The sequence below is a fragment of the Mytilus edulis genome, chromosome 1 (assembly GCF_963676685.1).
Source record: "Mytilus edulis chromosome 1, xbMytEdul2.2, whole genome shotgun sequence".
Lineage (NCBI taxonomy): Eukaryota > Metazoa > Mollusca > Bivalvia > Mytilida > Mytilidae > Mytilus > Mytilus edulis.
The window spans coordinates 42,278,168-42,299,392 of record NC_092344.1 but is presented as its reverse complement, the minus strand read 5'-3'; the positions used below and the strand labels follow the sequence as shown (position 1 = coordinate 42,299,392).

Here is a 21,225-nt window from a genome sequence, read left to right as displayed (position 1 = left end):
AATTTCTCTTTACATTGAAGAACTGTTGGTGACCTTCTGCCGTTGTTTTTTCTATGGAGTCGGGTTGTGATCTCTTTGATACATTCCCCATTTCCATTCTCGATTTTATGCTATTATACATAAAAGTCAAATTAGTTTCGACAATTTTCCATTTTTTTCCCCGTGAGTGATCCCTATCCATGAGAAAGAAGCCCCACAGAAACATCAAGATCCGCCGTCAAAAGTAACTTTCCAGATAACGAAAAAAATATTCAGATATGAAATTTTCAACCTTTGAGATTGATCCTAACATGGGATATGAAAAAAAATTGGTAGCAAAAAATAACAGAAATCCTCAGACTATAGACAAGCTTGTATGTGAAAAGAATTAGAACGCCAATCACAACAACGAGAAGAATTCACAGTAAAACAATACTAGAAGTTCTCCATTAATATAATTATATTACAATTATATATTGACATAATAATGAGTATCTTTTTTTGTGCTTCCGTTACAAAACAAATTGTGTGGACTTTAAATAAAATCAAAGAAGTGCTCAGCAACAAATAGCATTCCTATTTTTGTGTTGTTGCTATCATCTGGACCTAAACACAAATTTGAATCTTTTTTCGAGGTCCATTGTTATCAAAGAAGTGCGATCTAAAAGATATTATTCTTCTATGACTTGTAGTTGATTATATTTTGTATCTTAATGTACCTTAACCAGAATTAATTTAGGTCAAGTAGTTATCAAAGGTACCAGGATTATAATTTAGTACGCCAAATGCTTGTTTCGTCTACATAAGACTCACCAGTGACGCTCATATCAAAATATTTATACATCCAAACAAGTACAAAGTTGAAGAAAATTGAAAATGACTCCTTTTTCATGGACAATCGTTACTATCCAATAATAGTAAATCATTCTATTTTACTCACAGTTTGTTTCAATCTTTACCTAAATGCAAAACTTAGATGCATGTTTTTTTATTAGTTGTTAGTGGCTTTGAACTAGCTGTCAGTAGTTGCGAGTACTCTCAGATCAGTACTTATAGTGTCTTTTTGTTGTTGGGATATAGAAGTACCCGCCCACGTCTACTCTATTTTCTGGTAGATGGATTTATATTTGTACCCATCTGATGAGTTAAGCCTTTTACAACTGATTTTCATAGTTCGTTCTTATGTTGTTCTGTTACGCCACTGTCCCAGGTTAGACGGAGGGTTGGTATCCCGCTAACATGTTAAAACCCGCCGCACATTCTGTATATGTGGCTGTCCCAAGTCAGGAGGTGCCTTTATTTCAGTGGTTGTCGTTTGTTAATGTGTTATATACATGTTAGTTTTTCGATCGTTTGTTTGTACATAAATTAGGAATGTTTTACGTTTATCATTTCGGGGTCTTCTATAGCTGCATGACTATGCAGTATGGGCTTTGCTCATTGTTGAAGGCCGTACTGTGGCCGTTTAGTTGTTAATTTCTGTGATGTCATTTTGTCTCTTGTGGAAAGTTGTTTCATTATCAAGCATACCACTTTTTTTATATATATTAACCGTGCAAAATGACGAACAAACGTAGTAAACGTTTTTCATCCCCACAAACTCAGTTTTCATAAGAGATGATAACTTTAAATGAAAATAATGTTAAACTGGGTCTTGAAAGGGTAAAATTTATGGATTTTTTGGAAAAAAAGTGTGTTTCCAGTTTTTGGAGGAAAAAATAATTTGTTTTTGATTCTGAGAAAAAAAATTTGGTTGATTCACCCCTAGCTGCCAATATATGTAATGCTAAAATTGAATTAAAAAAAATATTTTCGACTTGTCGCGAGAAAAATAAAAATCAATAGCCCCCCCCCCCCCCCCCCCCCCTAAAAAAAAATTAAATGGTTGCTGCCTAAAATTATGTTAAACACCTACAATGAAATGCTTTAAACTGCATTTTCCATATCTGTTAGATACTTATTCGTGTGAAATAACAAATTCTGAAAATGGATGCCAAAAATGACTCAATCATGACATATATATAAGCTAGTGTAATATAACGCTTATGTGTTATAGAAAGCTGACTGTTTTATTTAAAATGCAATTCAGCTTTTTTTAAACTGAGTACGGACTATAAAGTGGCACCTTGCTAAAGTTCTTCAGTAGGAAATGAGCTCGAGGAATATGTCATACAAATTTCCCTTCGATATTTCATTAAATAAGCTTTTTATTATTTCACTTACATTTTGCCATTCGTATTTCTTACGACGAACAGAACTACTTTAATCATTCACTTCTTAGTTTCATCTTTGCATTACTTATTTCAATCAGTTTTAAATATTGTATACTGCCTTATGATCACATGACTTTAATAACTGTTTAAATTTGTTTGCTGGGCATTACCGTAATTTACAAATTATGGATTCGGTAATTTCCGCTAAATAACGATGTTTACCGAATGATCTCATCATACATCAATCTCATCATACAACACTCTCATCATACAACAAAAAACGTATAATGTTGTGAGCACTTCATATAATGTTGTGATCACTTCATATAATGTTGTGATCACTTCATATAATGTTGTGACCACTGCATATAATGTTTTGACCACTTCATATAATGCTTTGACCACTGCATATAATGTTGGGAGCACTTAATATAATGTTGTGAGCACATAATATAATGTTGTGAGCACTTAATATAATGATGTGAGCACTGCATATAATGGTGTGAGCACTTAATATAATGTTGTGAGCCCTTAATATAATGTTGTGAGCACTTAATATAATGGTGTGAGCACTGCATATAATGTTGTGAGCACTTAATATAATGTTGTGAGCACTTAATATAATGGTGTGAGCACTGCATATAATGGTGTGAGCACTTAATATAATGTTGTGAGCACTTAATATAATGGTGTGAGCACTGCATATAATGGTGTGAGCACTTAATATAATGTTGTGAGCACTTAATATAATGTTGTGAGCACTTAATATAATGGTGTGAGCACTGCATATAATGCTGATCATTTACATAAGGCAGTCATGGCGTTCCATAAGAACATATTTAATGAGTTTATGCATAATGATAATGTGGTAAAAACGCAAATATTGTAACATGTAAAGGCTAATTTGATTAAGCTGATAAGTATCCTTACTCATGGAAAAAATTGAAAAGCATATTTTAAGATTTAGAAAACAAATGAATTGGATAATCCTTGTAAACTTTTAGAAAGTCATTTGTTTCTTTGGTAAGTCCGATCGCAGTGGCGGATCCAGGGGGGGGGGGGTTCCGGGGTGCGCACCCCCCTTTATTTTTGCCGATCAATGCATTTGTATCGGGACATATGTTTTGCACCCCCCCCCCTTTTGCCCTGGGTGCCCTGGGTTAGCACCCCCCCCCCCCCTTTCGAAAATTCCTGCATCCGCCCCTGGATCGTGCTGTATTGTAGTGAGGGGGGATAAAATTTGAAAAAGGCAGGACAGGAGTTTGGAGTAAAAAAGTAAGGATGAGGAACTTGGAAAAAAGGCACGATACCGATTTCGGTAAAAATACTAATACAAAATTTGCAGGACAGCATGTAGTGAAAAAAATTGCAGGAAAGTGATTACAACTAAAAAAATGCAGTACAAAATTTTTAATCCTAGCACCGAAATAAAAATCAAATGAAGCTCCCTAAAACAAATGTTAGGTAAAATAAAATAAAATAAAAAAAACCAATTCATTCTGATTGTAGACCTCAATTTGGCAGGCTACACATGTACCAATGTTGTCAAATATATAATATTTTCCTGTATTAAATTTTTAAACATATTTTAAGGTCCGCAAAAACCCTTGTATCCAAACTTCTTCAGGCAACTGAAGAAAAAAAATGTATGTAAATTGGGTAAGGTAGAAGATGGAAATCATTTTAACTGAACTGTGAAAAATATTTTTTGTTAATGTTTGAAGCATAAAAACAAACTTTAATTTTCAAACTTATACTGTCAAAACCATATTTATGACCGCTTTTACATGGGGTATCGGTGGATGAGTGGTCTATAAATTTCATATTCAGTGGTTAATTGTCTGTCTACTCTGGTGATATGCGTCGAAACCCGATTGTTTCTTGCTGTGTTCGACCTTGTTCTTAATTGAAACGAAATCATACCTTTATTCTGCGAAATAAGGATGTTATTTAACCAAATATAATACATTTTAATCCTGCATTACTTTTTTTTTCATTTGATTTTTTAGTTTAAGTATCGATGTGCTGGAAGTTTCAAGAAGAAGCTACCGGATCGCTGCAGATGTATTAGAGGAATGCTTTCAACTGAAAACTTCCACCAGAGAGCAACTTGTTAAATTTTGTTTGTGCGCTATGAAGACATTCCTGCATTCTGTTCATTTCTTTGATCAATGCTTAAGCTTGCAAAAGGAAAAAAAGAAAACTAATGAACATTACAGTCTTCTTCAGACCTTCGAAAAAAAATTGGTTGACCTTTTGTTATTCAACTTGTTTTTTAAAACAAAAAATTGTCTAATGGTAATTGTTGATAAATTTTAATTACTCTAGTCCCTCGGAAGTAATTTTTACAAACTTTATAGCCAAAAGAGACATAAAAGAATTGCAACATTCGCATCAGGTCAACTTTTCTTTAGAGCGTTTCAATCTTGACTTCTGTATAGTATCTGAATAAGACAGCATACTATTAAATGATCTTAAAAAAACAGATTGAGGCAACAGCAGATAACTGATGTACAAATCTCATAAATCTGCCAATGATACAAATCCTGGTAAAAACATAAAGGTGATAACTACTGATCTGTGATTATAACCGAGGACTAACAGCCCTTTGAAGGCACAAATTGATGGTTTTTTTTTAATCGAGGACTAGCAGCCCTTTGAAAGCAAAAAATGATGTTTTTTTAAGAAATTTTTAAATCGGATAATTCATTCTCACACAATTAGATTCAAGCAAATATTTGTTTTCTGATGTATTTCTATATTTATAGGATATTTTTAATAACATAATATTTTTAATACGCTTTACAGCTTTGGAACGATGCTTTCAGCACAGAAATCCCGTCAGGAAACGTAAAAGAAAGCTACATCAAATATTTGCGTACAAGTTTAGAAATTCATTTGGAAAATACGGTAAGTACAGTTCACAATTATATTCATGATAAATGTTTTGTTTTTTAAATATAGGTTGTCTATTCAAAACTGTTATTAGTACTGCAACTGACATCGAAAAAGACGCTTAGTTAACGAGTTTAATGGTCCGGAATAACACACGGCTGCAAATTGTTTTAAATGATAGAATAATATCTATATTTTAATTTCCGTCGGGTCGTAAAAAGTTTCTATGGTCACATTTTTGTATTTTATCCCTTTAATGGGGTATCCCTCAATTTACGGTTTTGGGTAGTTACCTTAAAATCCAAAAATATTTTTTAGTTAAATTTCCCGCTATTTTCGTAAATATTTTCTATGCACATATCATCAAGGATCATCGGAATGGTGAAGACATAAATATAATACCATCTCCAAGTAAAACTTTCAAACTTAAAGTTAGCTGTTTTTTAGGTAGAAATTTAACGCGTTTTTCTGTGAAAACGAGAAAACATATGATTCAAAAATAGTATTTGACATTTGAGAAGACAAAACATATTATTGAGATACTGCATGCAAATTTTGTTGGGCAAATTCCAAACAATTTTGTCACAAACTCAAAAATAAAAACATGATTTGTACCTTTTTTAATTACGGAAATTTCCTATCCGTCAATCAGCTCCACCATTTATTTTTTCCTTCACCATCAATTTGATAGTTTCGATGTGATTATGTAGATTTTGTAGGAGAAGTTAATTTATTTTTGAGTGATTTGAATATATATAGTAGTTCTTTCGTGTATTTTCTGTAAATAAGTTATATTTTTGTTAATAAAATTTTGACTTTATATAAAAGTTAACCAAATCCTTCGGATAAGAGGTTTTTCCGGATAATGACTATAGTTGACATTGTGTGAAAATACATTGTATGTCAATGTTTAACCTCAGAGCAATTAATATGCATGCAAGTGGTCGGGGTAAAAGTACTATTGAAGATTCGCAGAGATTTGGTGTGTGACAAGGTCATGCTAAAACCAACTTCTCTTAATATTCTGCTTTCCGTGGGCGAATAATCAGTGATGTTATGAGACTTGCACCAGAAGGCAAAATTGGTGCGTCTTTAAATTAGATTGATTGATTGATTGTTGGTTGCTTAACGTCCAGTGACAAATATTTCAGGCATGTTCAGGAAGAGAACAAGTTATCAATAAAAACAATATGTAGGTTTTGTCATAATAGAGGCCATTCGGGATGATAATCGGGAAAATTTAGACTGCCACTGGAAAATGATGGTATATTGGATTGGGACAGAAATTTTCCATTGCAACAGGCCACCTTCGGACTCCTGAAAGAGTTGATGCAAGGGTTTTAACATGCAAACAACGTGGCATCGGACTTAACGTCCCCATTCTGACCGGACGTGACTGCGAACATGATACATCCCGCACAGCCAAACGGACGCCCCACTTCGTTTAACTGCCGGTCGGGAGAAGACCAAGTGACCATATTTCGTTTCCCCAGTCACCCTTGGGGAACTTTAAATTAGAAACAACAGAAATCCATACATGTGATCAAACTGATCGACATGTATCCTCACAACCTGACACTTTTATACGATCTCGCGCTCAGTTTCTTCCTTGTAGTTTGGATATGAAAACAGGGTTTTTGTGTAAAAAACAAACCTTTAAAAAAAAACCCAGAAAACTACGCAAAACTGAGTCTCTAAACGTGTTGACAGTCTTTTAAGTTGTGCTTATTAATGTGAGTAATCATTTATCCATGCATAACCAAGTACTTATTGAAGTCAACACCTGTGCAATTAAGTAAAACAGTTACTGAAAAATTAGAATTTGAACTTGCTGTCAGTTCATTAATAACGATTGTTAGTGATGTGATTTGTTCTTCCATAAAAAAAAAAAGCCTTTCTCATGTAGCACATCCTCTATATATACCGATCAATTTTACCCAAGATTGTCTCTGATGCTTACCAAACTGCCAAACTCCAGAACTAACTAGATATTGTGACACCTTACAATTCAGACACAGTGGGGCCAAGGGATATGAAATAAAGAATTTAGCTCTGAACTCAATTTAGGGGATGCCATATCTGCTGCAGGAAAATTGAAGTCTATGTTAAGACTTTCAGAATTACACCAAGGTGTGTCTGAAAATATTAAGGATACATTAAAAGAAGAACAATTACTTCACCCTGCCACCAGTGCTCTTATGAGCTATGTCCTTATTTTGGTATTTCTATGGAAATGCATAGCTTGTTAATAGATATAGGAAGATGTGAGTGCCAACGATACAACACACCATCCAAGTCACAATTTATAAACGTAAACCATTATAGGTCACGGTCCGGTCTTCAACACGGAGCCTAGGCTCAAAAGTTCATTTGTTAGTTAATTGATAAAAATAACACAAAGGCGCTTCTGAACCGTATATTGTCCCTAAAGATAACAAAAATTCGCAAATGGATGGCTATTACAAAATCAATCGTTTCTGTAGCAACATTCGTCCCATTACATTTTGGATTGGCAGTGCAGATACATCATGCATATGCATATGGGAATATGGGTCACTAAAATTTATCGAAACTTTGTATTCACATTTCTCTTGTATTTCTATGCAAAGGTAAGACTATATCTGACGAGTTTGACCGAATCATGACGGTATTTACGCTCCAGATAGCATTTGTACTCAAAAACTGTGTTTGCTTTGAACAAACTCTGTCCTACGCCGAACTTGTTCTTATGAAAAAGGGAAGTGTCTTGTAATGCTAATACGCGTACTGAATCCGCATATGATGACTAAGAGATTGATTCATGTCCCTATTTATGAATACTTGAGCTATTGTGTGTCACTTTTAAAAGTTATACAAGGATCATGACTGATTTTGAATTACAACATTAGAAAATTAGCATTGCATTGTATAATTTTTCATCCTTCCCTTAAAAAATTAATGAGTTAACTTTTTTACCAGGATTATCCCACTAAAAAAATGTTCATGCACCAAACTGACTTTGTTTTACACTCATTTTTTTTTAAACCTCGCATTCGCCTCGTGTGACTATAGTATATTTTGTGTTATAACTGCTCTGTCGAGACTTTGCAAATACACAATATGTATTTATCTATAACTAGATACTAAGTTTCACAAAATACACAACCTTTAAGATGCAAAATTAAAAACACTGTTTCAGCGCTTGAATTTTGTTTTTTTCAAAGATAGAAAAAATATTGAAATAATTTGATAATACTTTAGAAAATAATTCTGTAATATACTATAGTGAAATACTATACACAATATGAAAGTTTATAGATGTGAAAAGGTCAAGGCCACTTCTTCTTTTGCTATGTCTTAAATGGAAAAAAATCAGAAGGTTCCAAATCAACGTCATTTTTTTAATGGCAGCTTTTCACATAAGTAGTCAAATTTGTCGTTTTAACATCGTTTATACCATATGCTTATGATTGAATCGTTTTTGTAGCATTCTATTGAATAAATATCAGAATATTTCTCCTTTTTGTCCTTGTGGTTGAAATGTTGATATTTTTAGGTCTGACCTTTGACCTCAATTTCACAAAATTGAGACCACTCTGGATTTTTACGACCCAACTTTTCTTATTATACATGTTTTCCTCTTTCCATCGATATATAATTTAGGTGTGTGTTCTTCCGGACCATTAAAGTTTTAAAAAATGAACTCTGGTTGCTGTACTATATAGACAGCTGTCAGTTATAGTGTTTTAGAAACCTTATCCATATAATGGTTCGTCTACAAATAAATCAATGAACACATATTAAAAAAGGTTTAATAAATAAATCAGGTGACCAAAACAAAACAAAAAGACGTAGTTACAAAGGGACAAATAATCCAGATGTATATTTCACATTTATCGCGATTGGGCTCATATGTTAAGATGGTGAATATTTTTATGAAAAATTTCATTAACTTAAAAGGATGAGGATAACTTAAAATTAGTGCTTTTTCATACTTTTTGTTACTTATAAATTGATAAGACTAGTGTGATTTTGAAGAAATATCACACCCAAATAATACAAATTATCTTCGTCCATACATTGCAGCATATTTATGTGGAAAATTCGATAGCATATTCTAATACGTTTTTAATTTTTACGAGTTGGTTGACTTCTTTTCCTGGTGTATTGCTATTGATGTAAGTTAGTTTTCTTATGTAGGCGTATGAACACCAGCTGACGACTATCTTGGATGTTTTCTGTGAGAGATTATACGATTTCGGTTATATTCTTCAAGATATTCTGACAAAAAGTGCACTCAAAGTGAGTATAGTAATTTGCAAATCTTTAACTTTAGTTGTGAAGCTTGAAAAAAAACCCAACAACTTAATTGTACATATTATGAAATAAATCATAACAAAACAAGGATGGTAACCCGCTGCAAGCATAAATATAGTATCACTTATATTGGATTTAAAAAGCAGTGATCATCAGGGTCTTATTTGAAATAGTTGTTTCCGAAAGCAACTCTTGATGGTCTTGTCAAAATAGTTAAACATTCTGTCACTGCCTTAAAGATATTGGCGGATTTAGTGTTGCCCAGTCTATAGTTTCCTTTTTTGTATTTTGTATTTTGTTTTCTGTTGTTTTTGAATTCAGTCTTTTCCGGGGTTTTTTTCTTTGCTAATACACTTCTCTAGTTCTATGTTGAACGGCTGTAGGTGGAGGACAACAAACAATGTACTTTTTATTTATGTCCAAAAATGTAGAAAGCTAATCAAACCTTGTCCGTTGCATGCTTAATTTCATAAAAAAAAAATAACTTTAAAATAACTTTAAAATTCTGTCGAATGTGTAAATTTAAAAAAAATAAAATGCTAACAAAAAAAAGAAGACAAAGTTACCAAGGAGATATTTAAGGTCATAATTCGAGTGTAGAAAAAAACCAAAGACGAAACACAAACCCCAAAAGCTAAACACACTGCCGACAAACCCTACAATAAATTTTAAACGTGAGCAGATCCTGTCGCACTAGTGGCACCGGACGTGTTGTTTACAGTTAGTACAAATTCAGTGATGAGTCTTATCCCATGATGTCACAATCGAAGAAAAAGACTTTTCGAAAAGAGTAAAATAACAAAAATGCGAAATTGTCCAAAGAAAATTCAAAACGGAAAGTTTCTTATCAAATGGCAAAATCAAAAGCTCAAACCAATCAAAAGAATGAATAATAACTGTTATTCTCCTGACTTGGAACAGGCATTTTCTCAGTCAAAAATGGTCGATTGAACCTGGTTTTATAGCTAGCTAAACCTCTCACTTTTATGTGTTAATTTAATAAATAAAAAATACCATTATATTGACAACAATGTGTGAGCAAAACAAACAGAAATTATTGGTAGAAATATCAAAATTAGAAGTACGACAGTAACAATTGTGTTATAATGTCAATCACGATAAAAAAAAAAACCAAACAAATATGTTAACAAAGAAAAACAAAAAGTTAAATAGACAAATCACATCATCAAAAAACGAAAGACAAAAATTACATACCACAATAATACAATGGGGGGATGTATAAGTACCGAGCCACGTCAATGGATATTACCAAAAATAGACGAAACAGTAAAAGTAATACTTTACAACTTGACAAAAAAGGGAATACTATGAATTACGTTATTAACTTGAACCTAAAATCCAAACTTCAAGACTGTCGTGTATTATTTGTGAAGATGATACGAAATTATTATCAACAAGGTCTTATTATATTCTGATGAAAATTAGAAGATATATGGGATCATATTATATATATATATATATATATATATAGTAATATGCATACCTTTAAATTAAACACTTACGTCCTTTATAATATAAATATGATAAACGGTCAAGCTTTGTAGCTGAAGGAGAATTTAGGCTGTCAAACCATGAACCTTGCATGCCTAATTTAACGCTCTAAAAAATTAAAAAAAAAGTTCAACGACCTGTCATTTTCTGTAAATTCAGAAATTATTGCATACGTTTGTTATCTTTATTGAAGCACAAACAATATTGCGATATTAATTTTTTGAGAATTGAGGACAATTTGATATTTGGATCAGATATCAGAATGCCAATTGTTTATAACGACGATACTCGCCCAGTCGCAATATCTCGCAATACATTCTGAATTTACAGTATAATTAAAAATTAAAAGAAAAATTAAAATTCCAACAATATGCACGCCTATTGTTATGAATTATTACTCTACATCATATAATACTGCTAGCTGTATGGGGAGTTAGCCAGACAAACAATGTACCTTTTATGCCTTACAAAAATGAAGGTAAACGAACTGTTTTTTGAGAGAAAAACATCAAAGAAAATCAAATCCTGACTACATGCACCCTATTTCATGAAATAATTCTAGCTTGAAAACTGTAGGAGTTAACCTAGAGCAAAGTTTGTCGGAAGAATGCATGAACAGACAAAATCATATAGGTCGACATTTTGCCTCTATGACATAACTATGGTGGTGGCATCATATGTCAGACAAAACCTTTTCGAATTGTACGTCAACATCCCTGTTTACTAGTTCTGATTTTTGCTGAAATATATTTATACATACAGTTGAAACATCACCTTTGTCTTTTTTTGGAAAGATTGGACTTGTTCTAAATCTTTCTTACGGCACTGGCCTCCCTAGCAACACGACAGGTTAGCTACTTAATGTATTCACTACACTGAAATATAGTTCCTTATAATTCTCGTGTATGTACACATAAAACACATATAAACTGAAAAAATGGGTATATTTTTGGAGCAGTTTATTCAAGAATGTATGTCATTAAGGTGTGTTCATGTGCAGGCTATTTTAATTAGTTTGATTAAGTAATTAAGTATTGATACAATAGCAGTATGATTGACAACTGTCATTATCACCAAACAATTAGAGACAATGTGGACCTTTAATTACAATGCTCCACCTCCTAAACTGCCAATCAAATTGAACCACATTACTTATCAACCTCAGTCTTACATAATTTTACAGACTTAATACCCATCTCAATACACAAATATTTGACCTCATAATTGATTACACAAATGTTTATATTATATTAGGTGTTTTAAATATAAGGATGATAGATTTATCTGCAATTGCCTATTACTTTTGATCTACACTACATAAAGTGATTCTGTAAATTATGTCTGAAAGATAAATGATTATTCAAGAATTTTCAAGATCTTTGAAAAAAATGTAAATAAAATTATAAATATGAATATATGAAAGGTATTCGAGTAAGGTCTATAATTTACTTGATAAATTTCCAATAATGATCTGTAATTAATCAACAATTTAGGTTAGTTCACTTAATTTTTTTTTATCAGTAATTGGCTAAAACAGTTAGTAAAATTTGAAAACTTTGAATTACATGTATAACAAAACATTTTATCTTTTAAATTTTATTCCCTTTCAAATGTCTATTAAAAATTTTAGTCAGTTGAATATTTAGAAGAAGTGAATATATATTTTTGCAATCACGTAAGATCAAATCCACATTTCAATAAAATATATTATTTTTAATTTGTTTACGTTAAAAAAAGTGTATTTTCAATGCCCTGTCCTGAAAAAATACTTTATAAATTGATCAAAAGGCACTCTACAACTTTTTAATTTTCAATGTCATATAACCTATGTTTAAACTCACAAAATGCCCCAAAATAAACATTTTTAGATTATTTTTGTTGACACTTTAAAGTTCTTAGTTTTAAGTCTATCTGTTGGTCTTATATCTGACAAGAATTGTTGGTGAATTTACTAGGAGAATTTTTTATTTGCAATTTTTTGAGACCCATGTTATATAATTTGAACTCATTATATCTTCATACTGGAAAATCACTTTTCCTTCTAAAGACCTGCTGTTTATGTAATTTTCAGCATAAGTGCTTTATTAATGCGTTTTTTTGTCCCCACCATACCTTGATATGAAATTATTCAAACTCCTCTTCCAATCTTTCCATGAGTGATATCCATCACTTTGATTAATATGCTTGTCATGAAAGTGGCGTAAACCTTAAACACTCTTTTTAAACAATAGTTCAAGGAATATTTTGGTTGTTGAAAATATTTCTAAATTTTGGTAAGCATATCAAAATATGTCAGCATACTAAATGATTTTCTAAGCCTCGGTCACACCAGAGACATATTATATGTCTCTGGTCACACCTTATCGGATAGCACGAATGGACGACTAACGGATGAAAATAAAAGTTGTCCAACGACAAAATTGTTATCCGTTGCGAGTCCGTTGATGTATTGACCGAATAAAACGGACGTGTAACGAATGCATAACGGACACACACAGGATATGCAACGTACGTGAAACGGAAACGTACCGGATAGAACGGATGTCGAACGTACATCCAACGGACAAATACCGCATAAAACGGACACCTAAAGGAAGCATACAGGATAAAACGGATGAACAAGATATACGGAAAAAATAAAGGCGACAATAATAATACATGTAAATCGCATAAATATTCAAAATGTTTCTGTGTAACTGATTTTGGTTTGTTCTTCAAAATGCCGCCAAAGGGCAGTGTCTGGCCTGAATAAGAGCTGCTTGATTGTGAAGACGTGCCCTTACTCTGAGATCGATTATAAATAATAAGAATTCATGAACCTTAAGAAATCTGACATTCCAATAATTGGCATTTCTGACGCGAAATTTTCAATTGGCATTTATCTGTTTCAGATCCGTTCATCATCCGTTTTATCCGTTAAACGTCCGGTAGAAGTCCGTTTCTCATTCGTTCAACATCCGTTTTATCTGTTAAACGTCCGATAGAAGTCCGTTGGTGAATTTATCTTCTAGACCTCCAACGGATGTATAATGGACACGTAATGGATACAAAACGGAAACGAAACGGACGAGTACCGTACAAAACGGACGCTTACTGGACGCTCAACTGACATTTCATCCGTTGGACGTCCATTCAAAGTTTTGAACATGCTTAAAAATTTCCACCGGACAGAACGGACGTCAACGGATAAAACGTACCCTTAACGGACATGCAACGGATATGGATGGACGTCTAACGGATAAGAACGGACGTCTAACGGACATGAACGGATTGAAAAAAAAGTTATCCGTTAGGCATCCGTTCGAGCTATCCTTTAAGCCTCGGTCACACCTTACCGGATAGCACGAACGGACGCCTAACGGATGAAAATAAAACTGATTTTGGTTTGTTCTTCAAAATGCCAAAAAGGGCAGTGTCTGGCCTGAATAAGAGATGCTTGATTGTGAAGACGTGCCCTTACTCTAAGATCGATTACGAATAATAAGAATTCATGAACCTTAAGAAATCTGACATACCAATAATTGGCATTTCTGACACGAAATTTTCAATTGGCATTTATCCGTTTCAGATCCGTTCATCGTCCGTTTTATCTGTTATACGTCCGGTAGAAGTCCGTTTCTCATTCGTTCAACATCCGTTTTATCCGTTAAACGTCCGGTAGAAGTCCGTTGGTGAATTGGTCTACCAGACCTCCAACGGATGTATAATGGACACGTAACGGATAAAAAACGGAAACGAAACGGACGAGTACCGTACAAAACGGACGCCTTCCGGAAGTTCAACGGACATTTCATCCGTTGGACGTCCGTTCAAAGTTTTAAACATGCTTAACAATTTCCACCGGACAGAACGGACGTCGACAGATAAAACGTACGATAAACGGACATGAAACGGAAATGGACGGACGTCTAACGGATAAGAACGGACGTCTAACGGACATGAACGGATCGAAAAAAAATTATCCGTTAGGCGTCCGTTCGAGCTATCCGGTAAGGTGTGATCGAGGCTTGAGGTTCTAACCGTAAGTAATTTCACTGGTTTTTTTTTTAACTATTTTACTTAACTATAGATCCAATCAATGTTACTCAAAAAAACACAATGGGCTTATTTTTAAATGATTTTTCACCAGTTTAATAAAAGATAAGATAACAAAAATACCGAAACTCAAGGGAAATTTAAAACGGAGGGTCCCTATCAAATCGCAAAATACAACAGCTCTAACACACCAAACGAATGGAAAACCACTTTCATGTTCATGACCTTGAACAGAAATTTCCCCATGTAGAAAATGATGAATAAGGCCTGGCTTTCTAGCTAGCTCGTTATATACCAGAACTGAAGTATGTTATAAAAACAAAGGGATTAAGAATGGTCGTATCTCTCCCATGTTAGGTGACGTGTGTTCTTCTGTTTAGGTCAAAATTAATGCTTCTACATTGGCACTGTTTATTCAAGACATATTATAGTCTTTTTAATTAAAAATCCACTTGTTTTCATGCATATTGGTGATCAAAAGGGTCTGTTTATATCAAACTAACTTTATAATGATTTATGTACAACAAACTCATCAAAGATACCCTCTTCTGTTTTGCATTTGATGATTAAAAGGCTTTCTACATATCAAACTAACTTTATAGTGATTCTGTGGCATTATGTTGACTGACAATGTGTGTACAATAAAGTAATCACTGATACCAGGATTGAATTTGCATTAGCCAGACGATTGTTTCGTCTGTAAAGACTCGCCAAGTTAAAAAGGCCAAATAAAGTACAAATTTCACATTTCTGAAAAAAATCAGATTATCACCATCTTCAACTATTGGTCTATTTTTTAAATCTTTCCAGCAATTTTTTTTATAAAACCCTAATTTTGTTTTGACCAGACTTCAAACATGAAACAGAGGCAATCTTTAATTCTAATGTTCCAATGTTTATTCATGTTATTAATCCGATTAACGAATACCACGTTTACAAGTTGAAAATAGTAATTATATGATTTGCATAGAAAAATTCAAGTATATATGACAATGCCTTAATTCATTCAGTCAATTTGAATGTCTAGTCAATAAATAAATTCAAAGGGATTAAGCAGATATTTAGTTTTTCCCGGAGAGTATCAACTGCCCAGCGGACAGTGTTTCGTTAATTTTAATAAACTGATCTTTTATAAATAAAACCATATAGATAAAACTAAAATTCAAATTCTCTGAGGTAAAAATAAAACGAACACTTTAATGTCCTTTTTATGTCCATTTTGGTTATACAGCTATTAACGTGTATACGTATCTATAAGTCCATTGTTTTTAAAATGACAAGTAGGTTTGAAGTATTCGTTCCTGGTAAACTTTATTTTTCGTTATAACAGTTTTGTTTCCAGATCTATGTTCCGTAAAAGAATATAAGAGACAAGTATTTTTATTTCTGATGGTAACTGGTACTCGAAAAGATGATATCGCGATTTTATAGCATTGTATATTGTCTAGATACTAACCTGGTGTTGTAGACCATTAATTTAACCTCTTGCAAAACTAAAAGGATTGTTGTTTTTCTTCTTGATGTTGTCATTGTATTGTATTTTGATCATTGTAATATCAATGTATACCGGACATCTTCCTTTCACAATAGATAAATGTGTTAAAAAAACAGATTTGAAGAAATCATATTAAAGTCTTTTCTATTTTCTATTTGTAGGCGTTTGAAATATTTACAGATTACCTTAGTCTCAAAAGTTTCGCCGACACAACGAATGACAGAAAACTACAACAGTATGGAAAACTGCTTCGTCATATTTTTGACAAAGAATTTGGAAGAAAGACGTTGACTGACACAACTTCTGTTCTTCAGCATGTATTATCGTGGTCCCCGTTTGCAGTATTTTGTAAAGTATACTGTGAGTATTATTCCATCTAAGCAAATATTTAAATTATTCGTACCAATTTCATTGCACCAATTGAGCATTTCGACAATTAAAGTATCTTTAGTAATACTCGAGGTATAGTATTTGAAAAGTCAAAACCACGTTGTAAGATATGAAGTTGATAAAATAGAATTGTTCAGCATTCCTTCTCAAACTGAAATTTATCAATGGTGCCTTTATTATACCAGGGACATTTTGTTCACCAAAAACCTTTAATGTACATGATATTGTTCAAAATTCGTTTGTATGAAGCATCAATCTCTTAAGTGTATTAAAATATTCATGTTTATATATTTATTTCGAAAGGAAAGAACAAAAAAGAAAAAAAAATGAAGTAATGAAGGTAAAATTAAAGTAAACCTACACATTATACAACAGTGTAAAAAAGCTATTGAACTTTGAAAGTTAATCTAATAAATCCAAATGTTTTTATTTCTGAAAAGTATTGTAGAGTAAAATTCGTATTGAACACAGAGATGAACGATTTAAATAAATTGATTTTTTTAGCATACGTTTACATTATTGTTTAATTTCCGTTTCTTAGTCGGTGTGCATATATTATTTTCAATAAATCATTGTAGGTAACACCAATTTCCAACGGGTGCTTAAAGATAAATGCAAGGAGCATATGCAAAAGTCAATTGCTGTTATGCAATCTGTTTGTCAAGAACTTATGACTGGAAATATCACAATGCAAAATCTGAAGATTATTTTGTCTGCAGAAAGTAATTTCAAAAGCATAGTGAAAGAAATAAAAGATCTAAATGTGGATGTAGGTGCAGTCGAAGCATCAATTGAATTAAGGCGAAAGCAGCTATTTGCCTTTGAATCTGACCAAGCTGCTGTATTGCATTTTGTTTATATTTGTGAAAATTCTGGAGGTAAATTTTACCTACATAATAGTAGATAATGGTACATATGATTATTTACATCTAGATAAAACAAGTTGTTTTACTGTATTTCTTTCAAGTAGTGTTGTCATTGCGATATATGTTTAAACATTGTCATAAAGCGGTAGGTTAGGTTAGACATTAAACAAGTTTCAACCCACCGTTTTTTCTTAGAATGTTCGGTACCAAGTCAGAAATATGACAGTTGTTATCAAATAATTCGTTTGTGTTGCCGTTTGTTTTTGTAGCACTTCAATCTGTGTTCCTGTTTCTTATTTGTTTTCCATTTACAGTTGATGTCTTTCTCTCGGTTTTGTTTGTAACACGGATGATTTGTTTTTCTCAATCGATTTATGACTTTTGCACACCGATATTCTACTATTGCCTTTATTGGAATTATATTCATATAAAACTTCTCAATAAATTCAATGTTTTGCGGTGTGTGGTTTACCATGCACGTGTTTTTTTTCCTGCTAAGCACCGAACTTGATCTATCCCAAATATGACTTTATTGCTTGGTATGAATTTAGATTGCTATACGACGTGTCTCGATATTTATACATCCAACATAAGTTAGTTATAATGTTTCTCTGATAAGTACGGTTTGATATTGTGCTATGTCTTATCGTTTATGGTTTGAATTATATATGTTCGGTACATTTCACATATGTCTTATTTGTCATTATAGTTCAATTATTTAAACTTTCCATGGATAAAGTACTACTATAGTGTAAATAAAAATAATTCTGACGTCGTGACAGTTCTATTTAAAAAACCGTCAAGACCGTCATAATCATGATAATTATTTGAACTAGTATATCGTGTAAATTATTGTGAATTTTTAGATCTCGTTCCATATAATTGTATGAATTTAAAGATAACATTTAATAATATTTACGTCATATAAATACGTCACTTGTTGTGTCGTTGATCCATTCATGTGACGCTCAGTTTGTCGTGTCTGGTGCTGTTTTTAATTAGTGGGATATGTCAATTGTTATTCTGCGGTTTAAATGTTGCAATGCACTTTTATATTATTTATTAATGTAAACGGTTTATTTGTACAGTGTTTTTGCCGACCGTGCAAGGGCTGTATAGCCAGTCAAGGTCGTTAAAAACTTCCATTTGTTGTACAGTGTTCGTGTGTTTGTTTTCACTGTATTCGTGTCACTGTTGTCATTTATGAGATATTTTTAACATTGCTTTTAAAGCTGGGGGTTTGGCTAGCCATAAAACCAGGTTTCAATCGGGGTTTTTTTCTTACAATTTCCTGCATACAGAAAATGGCAGTTGTTATCAGATAGTCCGTTTCTATGTATGTTGGCTTTATTTTTGGCTGCAATTCAGTGTGTCAATTTCCCGTTGTTTTCCTCTGTGTTCCCTCAGTTTTAGTTTGTAATCCGGATTTATTTTCTCTTTATCGATTAATGACTTTTGAACAGCCGTATAAGACTATTGCCTTTATTGTGCTATTATCTTACGACCTCAAACATGCTATAACAAAGTTGCAAAAAGAATCAATTCAAATTGCCAACTGTTTACTTTAAATAAAATATATGCTATTCATTAAACTTAGTGCATGCAAGGACAATCATCCGTTGATCGATTTACCCTTTTTGGAGTTGTATAAGGGATAAATGTGTTGGTATGTGTACGTTAGCTTTGTATTATCAAAGAACCATATGTCTTCTTTTTTAAAACTTATTCCAATGTTAAAAATTTGTTATTACTTATTTGTGTCACTTTAACAGCACATTACTGTTGAAAACTTACATAGGAGGGATATCTATCAAATGAAAAAATAATGCGTCCGAAGCGCTTTTAACTCGATTGTTAACTCAGTAAAATCTTGAGGTAATAAGGTGCATCGTTTCAATTTAGTTCCTTAGACATTGTATATAGATGCTAAAAAATCATTGTAATTTCGAAAATGTATTGTAACAAGCTTTCTTTAAGAAATATATTTTCTAGGGAATGAGAATGATTGAACCATACAAGAAAAGTAAAAATTCAAAAAGGAAAGTCCATAATTGAATGTTAGAATCAAAAGCTCATATACATTAAACTAACAGATTACATCTGTCATGTTCCTGGCTTGGTACAGGCATTTACTTATGTAGCAAATGGTGGATTAAACCTGGTTTTATAGCTTGCTTAACTTCTCACTTATATGACAGACGCATCAAATTCCATTAAATTGACAACATTGTTTGTTTATATACAAATTTTTGTAGTGTAAAATTAATCCTATTTCTTATAGCGAAAGTCAACTATAGAAACCATGGATAAGAATCAAATCATATAAGTGGCTGTGCTAGTTACACATATAACAAACATCATATTCGTATTGATATTTTTGCAAGTATAAAATAGATCAATCAGAAATTGTTCAAACTGATCCTTCGAAAAAGAAGGATATCATATTCGTTGGTAATTAAAATTGCCTTATTTTGGTGTCACAAATCTGAAAGAGCAAATGCTACATTTCAAAATAAAAAGAGTTTGCTAATAAATAAAAGCCAGCAGCTATGAACCGCGAAATTGAAAAAAAAAGATTAAAGGGATATTTCCACTCCCAGTGCGCTACACTTAAGAGAATCGGTTTTAAGTTCTATAAATTACGGAAGTCAACTAGAAACATGTTCAGTTCAAAATTGAACTTGTTTTTCTTTGTTTACATATTTGTATGTTTTCATTTAATTTATAACACAATTTGGACTGCTGTATCCCTATTTTTTACATAATTTTTTTTTGAGGGGGGGGAGGGGAATTGTATGTAATTACCATACAAGTGATATATTTAGCTCAGGGCCGTAACTAGGGTTCGAATTCAGGGGAGGCAGAGTTCGGTAGCCGCCGATAGAGGCCCCCAAGATAAGGGGGTTGGGAGGTGTAGCCCCCCGCCGATTTTTGTTTTCTCTCTGTAAAATGGCTAAAATGACCCCTTTTTTCCTCACTTTAAGAAGCATCAGTATTTCTAGAACTTTGAAGCATTCTTTATGCAAAAACAAGCTGAGATTGTTGTTTGGGGTGAGCCAAGGCTCCGTCTTGAAGGCTGTATTTTGACCTATAATTATCAACATTAAATACATTGCGACCGCTAATTTTTCTCTGAATATGGCTAAAAATCACCCGTTTTCCTTCGATTTCCTTACTTTAAGAAACATATTAGTATTGCTGGATCCTGGAAGCATTTTTATGCAAACAATTATTATCTGTATTTAAAGATATTTTTAGAAATCAAACTGGTAAGTTTAACAAAACATATAAAGCAAGTTCATAATAATTTTTTTTATCGAGGACCTTGAATTTCAATATTGTTGAAAGCTGAAAAGACATTTATATAACTACAACCAGGGACTTTCTTTACTGGTATAGAAAGCTCTGCTACAACAATTGGAAGTGTTTAACTTCTAATGGATTGACCATAATGTTCTCATATGAGCGGGAGACATAAAAAACATTGACCAAACAGCTGATTCAGCCGGTAACGAATTTCCCATATCATAAAAGATTCACAATA

General features: G+C 32.7%; 1 protein-coding gene across 1 annotated transcript in view; it reads left to right on the top strand.

Moving 5' to 3' along the window:
• Positions 1-21,225, top strand: part of LOC139482742 (E3 ubiquitin-protein ligase rnf213-alpha-like) — a 305,645-nt gene that overhangs the window by 84,912 nt on the left and 199,508 nt on the right. Inside the window, exons 10-14 of the mRNA XM_071266815.1 lie at positions 4,202-4,490; positions 5,001-5,102; positions 9,267-9,368; positions 16,587-16,785; positions 17,394-17,693. Of these exons, the coding sequence (XP_071122916.1) occupies positions 4,202-4,490; positions 5,001-5,102; positions 9,267-9,368; positions 16,587-16,785; positions 17,394-17,693 (992 nt within the window). The remainder of the gene's footprint in view (positions 1-4,201; positions 4,491-5,000; positions 5,103-9,266; positions 9,369-16,586; positions 16,786-17,393; positions 17,694-21,225) is intronic.